General features: G+C 35.8%; 1 protein-coding gene across 6 annotated transcripts in view; it reads right to left on the bottom strand.

Annotated features, from left to right (window-relative positions):
* DLC1 (DLC1 Rho GTPase activating protein) overlaps positions 1-12,248 on the bottom strand; it is a 344,906-nt gene that overhangs the window by 246,643 nt on the left and 86,015 nt on the right. For 5 of the 6 annotated variants that reach the window (XM_074353515.1, XM_074353521.1, XM_074353522.1 and 2 more), the window contains exon 3: positions 2,976-3,125. The exons of the other annotated variant lie outside the window; for it this stretch is intronic. In XM_074353515.1, coding sequence (XP_074209616.1) covers positions 2,976-3,125 — 150 coding nt within the window. The remainder of the gene's footprint in view (positions 1-2,975; positions 3,126-12,248) is intronic. 6 annotated transcript variants of the gene reach the window in all.

Genomic DNA, 12,248 nt, shown 5'->3' with positions numbered 1-12,248 from the left:
TACAGTTGATGGATGGGTTAACTAACCTTATTGTGGCAATTATTTTGCAATATATAACTGTGTCGAATCATCACATTGTATACCTTAAACAATATTATAAGTCACTTATATCTCAATAAAAGTACAAAAAAAGAAAAAAGGGAAAAACAAAGATAGAAAGAGTACAAAAGATATACACAACATATATTCAATATCTTGTAGTAACCTATGCTGAAACAGAATATGAAAATGAATATATCTATGTTCATGTATGATTGAAGCATTATGCTGTACACTTTCATACAACATTGTAAGCTGACTATATCTCAATAAAAATATACACAACAATAATAAATATGAAACAAAAACACTATATTCTCAAGAGTATGTGTATAAAACACAGAACCCTAACCAAATTTCTCATGCTCTGAGTGATTTCAGATCAGTGGTCATCTATTCTTTTTTTTTTTTTTTTGCATGGAAATTACAAACACCATTTTACCATCACAGAAAAATGATTCATTAAAATTTCAAATTGAATCAACATCAAATGGATGGTAATAAACAACAGGTAATTTATAAATATCAGATGCATAATCGTAATAGCAGGTAGTTTACAAGGTATTTATATTTGACCTTTATGTATATCAGAAATCATTTGCATTAATTTTGCCATCCTGTTTATGATCTGATTAAGTAAATAACAAGGTAACCTTGCATTTTTCTAATAATTCTCAGGTGAAATGATAAATATTGAAAATATATACCATTTAAAGACAACACTGTAACAGTCTTACTCTGCTTCAGTGTTCACAAACTCTACATGGCAGGTTTTATCATCATCACTTGATAGATGATAAAACCAAAGCTTAAAGCAAGTAACTTGACCAAATCCACATTCTGTGGCAGGCGTGGCATTAAAACCCAGATCTGTCTGACCCTTACTTGTCAGGCTCTCTCAAAGCAGACTACTATAATTTTTACCTCTATCCTTATTTTAATATTTTGTAACTTTAAAGCCATTCTTATGAGATCAGATGAAATTGGGCGCGTTTAGGGTGGTATGGCCATAGACTAAAGCCATCCTTAAAGACTCCAGCCTATATCATCTTTTACATCCTTTATTACATGTAGAACTCACTCCAGCCCTTTCTCACAAATAATCTCAAACTGAGGTCACTGTTTCACTGCATGTCTTGCCTTCTCTGCTAAACTGTACATTCACAATGGAGTATGAAGCTGTGGCAGAGGGAGTTTCTTCCCCGAATCTGGGACACTACTCCTTGGTGGACAATCAAGGTCATAGTCATCTGTAATAATCCACTTATTCCATGGCACAATTATCAAAAGGAATGGAAATCATATGTGGAAAAATTTTTGATGATGAGAGAATGTTACAATTAGCTCTAAATACCAAGGAACAGAAATAAAGAAAAAGGGATGACCTAGAAAAACAGAGACCAAAAAGAAGTTTTGAGGGATTCAGGCTACATCTTATTCATCTTTAGCCCAGTGCTTGACGTAAGTGAGTACACGGGAGAAGGAAAAGGAATTAACAAATACTAAATATGTATTCTGTGCCAGATCTTTGCAATGCATCTTATATATGTTCTTCACTTACTCCTCCCAATAAGCCATTAAGTAGGAGACAAAATTTCCTTTTCATTTTTTACATGAACTAGAAGTTGAGAAATTAAATAATTTCCTTATATTCTCAGATATTCATTTGTAGAGCTGGGAAGTGACCTAGACCTGCAGACTCCAAAGTTTGTTTCTACTGTATTATTTTGCCTATTCCAAGTGTCTGCTGAACTGGAAACTCAGAAATAGATTTTTATTTACAGAATCAATCATATTTGAGCAGTGGTGATGATGGTCCATGAGATACTGCATGCAATATAAAATCCAGTTTATACTTTAAATGAAGGCAGAAGATATAGATGTAGGCAAATCCTAAAATCATCACCCACCTTACCTCTTGTTTTGTATTGTCTTTACCATTCAGCAAAGAACCATATCTAGCAGGTAAGAGCTATTCTGCTCTCTGGGAGGAGATAATAGTATGGAACTGTATTTAGTAGAAATACGGGCTGTGCTTTTTTCCCCTAAATACATGAGACTGAGGAAAGGTCAATATAGAGTAAAAGGGGAGAGATTGAAGAGATAGGGAGAGATTAGCAATTCACACCAGAAAAATTTAAAAGATAAAATGAATCCCACACCTACATTATTGGCAAAAAAGTATTGAGAAGCATCTCCTATTGAAAAATGTGGTTTTAAAAGAGTTGATGAAAATGAGTATGAAGCTTCTATACAGCCTTCATATGTAAACAGGTTAAAACATCCCTTCTTGTTAGTCTTCAGGATACTACTTTGGTTGCATCTCCTCCATTTGGATGCCTGTCCTACTGAAGTATGTGCAAAACACTACAGCAACACCGGGGAAGAAGTAAGTGATTCTGCCTGGGAATTTCACTGAGTAGATTTTAGAGTGCTCTCAAGTTGATTTCATCTAAACTCTTCATTGTAATATGGTGGGTTAGTTCAATCAGCATCCATCCATTCATCTACCCAACCATTCATCCACCCACCTTATCCATCGATCCATTCAGCAAATATTTATTAACCATCTTCTACATGCAATGTACATTGTGGGACACTGAAAATAAAATATTCAAGATAAACAGAACATTGTTGATGGCATGTATAGCATATCAGAGAAGACAGACAATTAGGGGAACAACAGCAATGAAGAGAATTTGATCACTAGGAAGCAAAATAATTTTTTAAAGTGACCCTCTTTCCTGTCTAATAACCATTTTCTTTTAAATCACACACTTCTCTTATGGCCCCCCGCATGAAGCCTGGAATTATGAGTGATCTCAAGGTCATGTGGGGGAAGATGGTGCCATCAAAGATGTTTCATTTGCAAGAGGGACTGTACCAAGTAGAGATACCGTGTTCACATGCAAAAAAGTGGAAAGTAGGAAGCTCACAGGAACTTGCCGCCGCAGGTTGGTGGGCGTGCTGGATGGAGAGGAGCTGGTGCTGAGAGCATTCTCAATGTCCTGATCAAGTTGGTCCAGTTTCATGATTAGCAGCACCATCGAGTCTAGCCGTGCCCTATCTCGGTCTTCTCTTATTTCCTGAGGAACAGAACATGTTGTTACTGAATCTGAAAGGCCATTTCTTGGAAAGAATAAAAAGTCCCCTGTTCTTCAATGTGACAAAAAGGACACTGAATAATAGGCAGTTTTCTACTTAAGGGGGAAGGGAAGTTCTATTCTGTACCATCAATGGGCTCTTCATTGAGAAGATACTGACCTTCTGCCAAGAAAGCATTTTACATGAATATTAAATACATATCTTCTGGAGCAAAGCTCAATGGGAAAAAAGTATAACATCAATGAGTACTGATATATATTTACTACTTTCTGATTAATTATTCTTGGGAAAAGTTGTATATTTACTCTTCTTTTGTCATGGTACAAATCAATTATAACATACTAATAATTGTGGGTTAGACATTTAAGAATGCATATATGATAATATTTTTGAATGAATATTTCTGAGTATAGTAAAAAAAAGGAAAATAATCAAGGCAGGGTTTTGTTTGTTTGTTTGTTTTATTTTTTTGCATGGGGCCATTTACCTACTGCTGCTTCAAGTTATGTCATTGCCAATATATATTTTCAAGCTTCTTTTTCTTTGACACACTTTTGTAAAAAGCCTCCAAAATCAGATGAATCATGGTTACTTATTCTGAATTCTCCATAATATAGACATATATTTATGGAAATACTTTCATTTTTGAAAAAGCCAAAGCTTCTCATTGACCATATGGAGTTGTTTGGGCATGACTATTTACTATTCTTCTGTGTTCAAATCAAGTCACTTAGTATTAGGAATCTTCTTAATCATTTATAGTGTGCAAGGTATCAGGTTTCGGCAGTATTGGGTAAAACAAAAAAAAAAAAAACCAAACATGGAAAGCACTGTAAGGCTCCTTAGAGGTAAACTCTACTGAGGGATGTAATGGATTCAGGATCAGCACTTTCGAGGCAAATCATCATTTGTGGCTCATGCTGCCAGCTTCTCATCTGTCTGAGATATTTACCTGGGTGAAGTCAGCTTTAAAAGGCCCACCAAGGGTGACCTCAAAGGGAAACTACATGAGTACGAGGGAGTAAGCTGGAGGATTTGATGATGTGATGCGATTAGTAGTGGCATGAATGAGGTGACTGGCTGAATCAGATCGTTTACTTTTTTGGGGACTTTTTCTGTTAATCTCTGTAAATTCCCTAGTCACTATTAAGAGAGACCCCAAAGAACAAGGACTGGGATAATTTCGTGGATTCATCTAATTCTTTAGGGCTCTCTCTACCTTAAACAGTTAAAGCAGACTGTTAATATTAAAAATAATTATATTTCAGAAGTCAAATAATTGGTTTATTAGATTAAGTTGGTTAAAAATTCATTAATTCAGCTAACATCGATGAGTTGTTTGGGTAAGCGGAACCTGTGCTTGGTTTAAATATTAATGTTAAATTGAAAGACCTAGTACTGTTTCCACAAAGACATTAATTTTGAGAATAAATTAAGAATCTTTTTGAGTCTTGTTAATTCCTTTAGAGTCCTATGCTGTGACTTTTTCTAAACTTTCTTTTCATCATCCCTGCTGTCTAAAACATTTAATGAGGTTCTGACAGAGAATTACAGAACTTTTGTCACCAGAAAGTTTATTGGGCTTTAGAAGATCCAGGATACTTGCAAACAAACAAGCCTGAACCTTACTATATATCATAGCCCTCAATGCTACAGAATTTTGTTATATTCAAAAGAATGCTATTTATAGTAAAACCCTACTTACACCTTAAAATAGAGTCCCAGAAATATTAGAGATTATTGAGTTTAACTCTCTTCTAAATAACCCCAAAATGGAAGAATCCTACTGAATAGAAGAGAGTCCCCCTTATTACTCCTCCAGTGTGTTTGCTTATATAATTTCCTTCTCTTTTTAGAAGCACCAAGTTGTGCTTGACAAGTTAATGTTCTTTGCATCTCTCTATATAGCCATGTGTGTTTTTGTGTAATTGTCCTTCATTCCCCAGTAATAACATCCTCAAGCACAAAGATTCAGTTTTTCTACTGGCAGATACAGAGTCAAGTCTACATTGCATACACAATATGTTTTCATGAATAATAATAATATAATAATATTAAAATCAATAGAAGCCAGTGAAATAACACTTCCTAAATCCTTAGAAAATATGTCTTGATATTCTTCCAGCTATTAAGTCAATGTCGGATAAAACAGTATATCCTGCAGCTATCCTAGACCTATCAGCAGTAGCCTCAGAAACAATTTGTCTTTGAATTAACTGGATGCTGAGATTGTGCTTTAAAAACATTTTCAAATCCATGGGCTGGGCATCAAATTATTTTGAATAATCTGTCCAAAAGAATAAGGTCAAACAGCCTTGGTCTAAGATATTTCTTTAGAGAAATAAGCTCATTTCTTTTCCCTTTCCCTCATGGATGCTTCCTTATCCACATCCATTACAACATCTGCCCAAAGTGCCAAGTACGCAGACTGGTATCGTATGTTACACATTCACTAAATGCCACAAAACAGAGTTGGATTCAAATCAGATGCTTTGGATAAATCTTTTGTCCTTATTGTTAAAGCCCAAGTATGAATATTTCTCAAAGTTCTAACCTTTCATATGTCTGTGGCGAAACTCCAGCAAACAGCTCATGCCTGAAAACAGAGCTGTGTATTTGCAGATTCTGGCGAGGCTGAATCCTACAGTGGAGCTTTCATTTCATACTGTCACTACAGGCCACGAAGAGGAACTTCTTAATAAGTGAAGCTGCCTATCCATGAAGTTCTAGGTCTTTCAGTAACTTAACCTCCTTAAAGCAAAGCCAAGATGCGAAATTCTCTCCCTTCCATCTTTCCTGCCTTCTCCTCTGCAGTCACAGCTGTTCTGGGCCAAGCACGATTAAAAGGACAAAATGTTCATCTGTGAATAAGAGACATAAAATCTCTGCTGTCCTGAATATTACAGTAACCATGAGAAGACAGATAATGAAAGTTAACAAATTCAGAAATAAGATAGTTTCTGACAGGGACAAGTGTAAGAAGAAAACAAATACGGTAATGAGGTACACAGTAACTACAGGGGGAATGTCCCACTTTGTGGGGGTTGGTCAGTGAAGAGCTTTCTGTGGAAGTGAGAGTAAACTATGATGGCGTGAAAACAAATTAGGTAGAGGAGAGAAAGAGATGGAGACAGAGATGCAGAGAGAGAGAGAGAGAAAAGGAAGGAAGAAGAGGGAGGAGGGAGGAAGGAGGAGAAAGAACTGGGAAAGTAGTGTCCCATGCAGGGTGGGGAGTGAAAGATGCTAAGGTGAGAATGAGTTTGGTGAGTAAGAGGATCTGAAAAAAGGTTAGAGAAGCTGGGCCAGGGAAAGTGAAAGGGAGAGTGAGTGAGTGCTAGGGCAAAATGAGGAAAATTATATCCTGTTATGAAGGTCACCGTAAAGAGGTCAATTTTATTCTTTGTGCAATGGGACCATGGGCAGGATGTAAGCAAATTAGTGATTTACTATGTTTTAAAATTTTTGAGCTCTCACCACATACTGACAACCAAACTTTTAAAAATCCTCACCATATTTTATATCCAGCAATGCCACACGACAAATACATGCTAAATAGTTCAATTTATCCTAAGGTTACTGTTCTAGTTCTAGCCATAGTCCTTTTCCTGCTGAGGTCCGAATTGCACCCACATTACAGTGATTATAAAGAAATAATAGAAACTTTTTATAACAGGGTCCTACATATTTTGAGATCAAAGTGAAAAAGAATAAGGAATTCTTTTGGGAACCTATTTCCTGGAAGTAGGGAGTGGGTGAGTCGTGATATGTTGGTAAATGTTTAGCAACTGGATCTCCAAATAAAAATTCCTAATTTGTAGTTATGTGTGCTGATTTTCTGTAGTATAAGTATCTCCCTAGCCATGGCCGATTTCAAGCTACCAATTAGGCATTACTGAATGCAAAGTTGGAAGAGATGCACACAGTTGGCTCCTGTAAGCTGATGTTAGCTGATGCATGGTTCCAACACATGCTGGGAGTGGGGACCAGCAGGATGGAGAATCATTTTTAGAATCTGACTTGAATGGAAACATTGATAACTAAACCAATGCTATAATTTTGGTTTAGTCAACATAATAGCATATTAAATAAACATTTTATTAAAAATAACATTTTATTTATTTAATGTATTTACTTTCCCTAACTTTTGCTCTTCTTGCCCAGACAGAGTTTGGTAATATAAAAGATTTAAATTTAGTGTTCTTCTTTTTTTCCCTAGTAGTGGCTTCTTTATCTGCCTTCCTGGTTTTATCCATTATCTATGTATATAAAATTCTTTAAAATTAATTACCATGAACATATCTTTATATTTGTATTTTCACTTAAATAAGTCAAAACTCATTTCTTTAAGTTACTCATTGCACCACTTGGATACTTCATTCAACATTTAAGACCTTAGAAACCTAGAAGCCCAAGACAGCCATTATTGGTTCCAATGTCCTGACTTTGCAGATGAGAAAAGAGAGTAACAGGGAGTTTTGAGTCCAGATCCCACCTTCACTGGTAAACTTAGCAGCCTAGAGCCTGGCTCTCCCTACTCTTTGTCCTAGTCTCTTTCCAATACTCCATTTTGCTTTCCTTCCATGGGTACACTTTAAAATTTAAGGTCCATTTTAGCATCATGTATTCTTTCTTACCTCCCACAACCTGGTTTCCATTGTTTCCAACATACAGAAACTATGTTTTGGAAGAACACCAATAACCACAATTTATTGCAAGAAGCCTTTGAAGCATCTGGTTCAATTCTTTACACTTCTATTTAACAATCATTCAAGGTATGTTTATTGACCACCTACTACATGCTATACATCATTTCCTAGGAAGCAACCAATTTCATATTTGTACAGTTACAATATTTAGAAATGTTATGGAGTCAAATTCTGCCTTCCTCTCACTTCCCATTTTCTGCCTCCAGAGCTAGACAGCATAGAGTGCCTATTCCATGAAACAGCCTTTCAAATACTTGAAAAACTATTTTGTGCCCATTTCTTCCTTTTCTAGGTAAATAACCCTCAGTTCCTTTAATAATTTCTCATCTGACATGTTTTCAAATCCTTATAAGTTCTGTTTACACTTCTCTGGATATGACATAATTCTGTCAATGACCCAATTAATGGTTGATGCCCAGAATTAAATATATTACTCTACATGTTCTCTGACCATGAAGGCAGAGAAAGCAATTATTTCCCTTCATTCTATATACCCTCTTTAATGTGCCTAAGAATTAAGTGCCTGCTTAGAATATGAACAGGCTATTCTTAATTGGATAACCACAATCTGCTTGTTTAATGAGGAAAAGTATTTTGTTGACTGTGACCTGACCTTGAGTCAACAGTGTGATATATGTCTCTTTTTCCCAGTATGTGCCTGTCATGCTAAGAACAGAAACATCCTGTTGTCTTGAGACTATAACCAGCTGTTGTCAAGGTATAGATAATATATGTAGCTGCTGTGAAAGAAATTTTCACTTGTATCTTTTTCAGACACAAGTCAGTGGATTCTTAGGCAAATTAGGAGAGAAACTTCTTTTCCATTTGATTTGTTGTCAAAAACCTAACATAGCCAAGCCACACATGGTTGTTTACTGGGCAATCTGAAAGATGCTCCCTCTTTACTTCCAAGGGTTATTTAATCCCTGGGCAGTGAAGTCACTTAGATCGCAGTGGTATCTTGGGGGAAATAAACAGAGTTTCTAGTGGGTCATTCTCTACGGGGACGTAAATTGAAATCCTTTGAACAGGAGCCTCCACTACCTTTGTTTCTTCCCATCTTAAGAAAATAATTCTGACCCTCCTTTTTATCCAGATGCTCTTTATTGAACAACATAGAACACAACACACACAGTGAGTGGGGAGGAAGTGCAACTTGCTGGGTATTTCACAGACTGGGCAAACATGAAGTCCAGAGGAAAGAGTGCCTCCCCCAGGGACGCACAGGCTCTATTTTTCTAATGTCAAGCATTTGGAAGAGAACCAAAAAATTCAGTGAAATACCCAGATGCTTCCAAATAGTAGAGTTTGGCTCAGCAAACACACTATTGCTTGAATGTTCTGCTTGTCAATGAGTTGTGGCATCGCATAGACAGCCGTCATAAATTAAAGGCCAGGCCAGGGATAGAACTAAGACTTCCTGATTCATAATCCAAGGTTCTGGCCCCTACACTGTCTTTGATTCCATGTGCATCTTACTGGCTATTCTAGGCTGGTAATTCTCCTTGCTCACCCGTAAAAGAAAGGGACCTTTTAGCAAAAGACTTGGCTCAACTTCATTCTGAATTATTTGATCTACAGCCAGCTGGACTAGTATGAAATCTTGTATTAGTGTTATAAATTTCATTTGACAATAAATTCCTCATTCTAGACTTTCCTGTCTTAGTATAATATCCTGCTTAAAGAACCAGAAAGTTATTAAATCTTTGTTTCTTCAGAAGCAGTGAAGATTTTCATCTGAATTGACCGACAGAAGCTAAAAATAACGTATTATCTTATGTCAGAATTTCTAGGCAAGTTAAATAAGTTAGCCTTAATTTATATTCGGGCGCATTTTAAGATGAAACTTATATGGACTGGGAAGTAACAGAAAACCCCAGCAATTATCTCCTACTTGCCAGATATAGTCTGTTCAACCACAAAATCTTTGTATATTATCTCTAATTAATAATAACATATGCTAATATCATTTAATATTAGATGGTGGAGAGAGATAAATAATATCCTTATTTAAAGTTGCTGAAAGACATCTTTTAACTGATATGTAAACTGTGGCTTTACATTAAGTGTTTATGTTCGCTATTTATCTCCTATTTAAAATGCATATGATAAAAACTGGTCTCTCCTCTACTCAGTTTTTAAACTCCAGTGAAGCTTCAAATGGAGCATTTCTTAGCCGAGACTTTTGTAAATTGCCGACACAGTCTTCTGGATGGTTTCAAAGGACATTTATGCAGCTGGTCCTGAGGAGCACTTAGAAGTGGCAGGTGTGAATGGGGAAAGGGTTGTGTGGGTGGCAATTCCTGTCTGTCCCAGGGGAACCTGAGGATGATTTCCTCCCCTGGCTTTAAAGGCTCATTTTTGGCTGCGATATAATTTCTACCTAAATAATTTGGTAAGCACTCTGAAACCAGTCTTCACTTTAACTGCTAAAGTTGTAGACTGACATTTAAAGTCACTTAATACATTTATAGACACAAAGTCAGTCTTTCTGGATTGATTACATATTCTGTGTCATCACGACTACATGATATTTGCAAATCCTTGCAGGTTATTTTTATCTTTTCTTCTTTCTTTTTTCCTTTCTTTCTTTCTTTAACAATTCTCAACAGCTCTTTGGGTTCAGGTATCAAAGGAGACAGGATTTCTTCTGATTTGAAAACGTAAGAAAAACATATTTAACATTAATATTTCATAAACTATTTTCAGGACTATTATGATGATTTTTAATGTGGATAACAAAAAAAGACATAAAGAAAAATTTATTCCTTTTCCATAAAAAGATATGATTTAATTTAGAAAAAAAAGTCTTGTGTTGAGCTGGGTTCTGTTCACTTTTCTAGTTTCACCTTTCATTACTCTCCTTGATCTCCTCAGTGTTCCTCAAGTTCAATCATTCTGAGGACCACTATAAATTTCTTAATATTTTTCTTCAGTTAGGTTCACCTTTTTACAGTTAAATACATTTTTAGGATCCAAATAGGCATTTTTCCAAATAAGACATACAGATGGCCAACAGGTACATGAAAAGATGCTCAATATCACTAATTATCAGAGAAATGCAAATCAAAACTGCAATCAGGTATTTGTTCACACCTGTCAGAATGGCTATTATGAAAAAGACAAGAAATAACAAGTGTTGGTGAGGATGTGCACTGCTGATGGGAATGTCAACTGGTGCAGCCACTATGGAAAAGAGTATGGAGGTCCCTCAAAAAATAAAAAAAATGGAACTACCATATGATCCAGCCGTTCCACTTTTAGATATTTATCTTAAGAAAACAAAAACATTAACTGGAAAACATAAAGGCACCACCATGTTCATTGCAGCATTACTTACAATAACCAAGACACAGAAGCAAGCTAAGTGTCCACTGATGGACGAATGAACAAATAAAATGTGGTATATATATAATGGAATATTATTCAGCCATAAAAAGAATGAAATCTTGCCATCTGTGACAACATGATAGACCTTGATATTACTATGCTAAGTGAAATAAATCAGATAGAGAAAGAAAAATATTGTATGATTTCACTTAAATGTGGAATCTAAAAAAACAAAAACAGAAACAAAAAGTTTAACTCATAGATACAGAAAACAGACTGGTGCTTGCCAGAGGCAGGTTGGTTGGGGGGGTGGGCAAAATGGGTGAAGGGGGTCAAAAAGTACAAAGATTTTCCCCTCTTTTTTATTAATTTATTTTTTAAAGTGAAGTATAGTAAGTTTACAATGTCGTGTCAATATTCGGTGTATAGCATGCTTTGGTCATATATATACATACGTGTATTTCTTGTCATGTTCTTTTTCATTATAGGTTACTAAAAGATAATGAATATAGTTCCCTGTACAGTAGAAATGTGTTATTTATCTATTTTAATGATAGTATTTAGTATCTGCAAATCTCGAACTCCCAATTTATCCCTTCCAGTCCCCTCCCCACCCCACCCCCCGGTAACGAGGTAACCATAAGTTTGTTTTCTATGTGAGTCTGTTTGTTTTGTAAATAAGTTCATTTGTGTCTTTTTTTTTTTTTTTTTTTAAGATTCCATGTATGGTATTTTTCTTTCTCTTTCTGGCTTACTTCACTTACAATGACAATCTCCAGGTCCATCCATGTTGCTGTAAACTGCATTATTTTATTCTTTTTTAGGGTTGAGTAGTATTCCATTGAATATACATACCACATCTTCTTTATACAGTCATCTGTCATTGGACTTTTAGGTTGTTTCCATGTCTTGGGTATTGTAAATAGTGCTGCTATAAATATTGAGGTGCATGCATCTTTGAATTAGAGTTCCCACCAGATACATGCCCAGGAGTGGGATTGCTGAATCCTATGATAAGTCTATTTTCAGTTTTTTGAGGAATCTCCATACTGCTGTCCATAATGGCTG

This window comes from Camelus bactrianus, chromosome 26, assembly GCF_048773025.1.
Source record: "Camelus bactrianus isolate YW-2024 breed Bactrian camel chromosome 26, ASM4877302v1, whole genome shotgun sequence".
Lineage (NCBI taxonomy): Eukaryota > Metazoa > Chordata > Mammalia > Artiodactyla > Camelidae > Camelus > Camelus bactrianus.
This window is presented reverse-complemented; position numbering and strand designations above follow the sequence as displayed.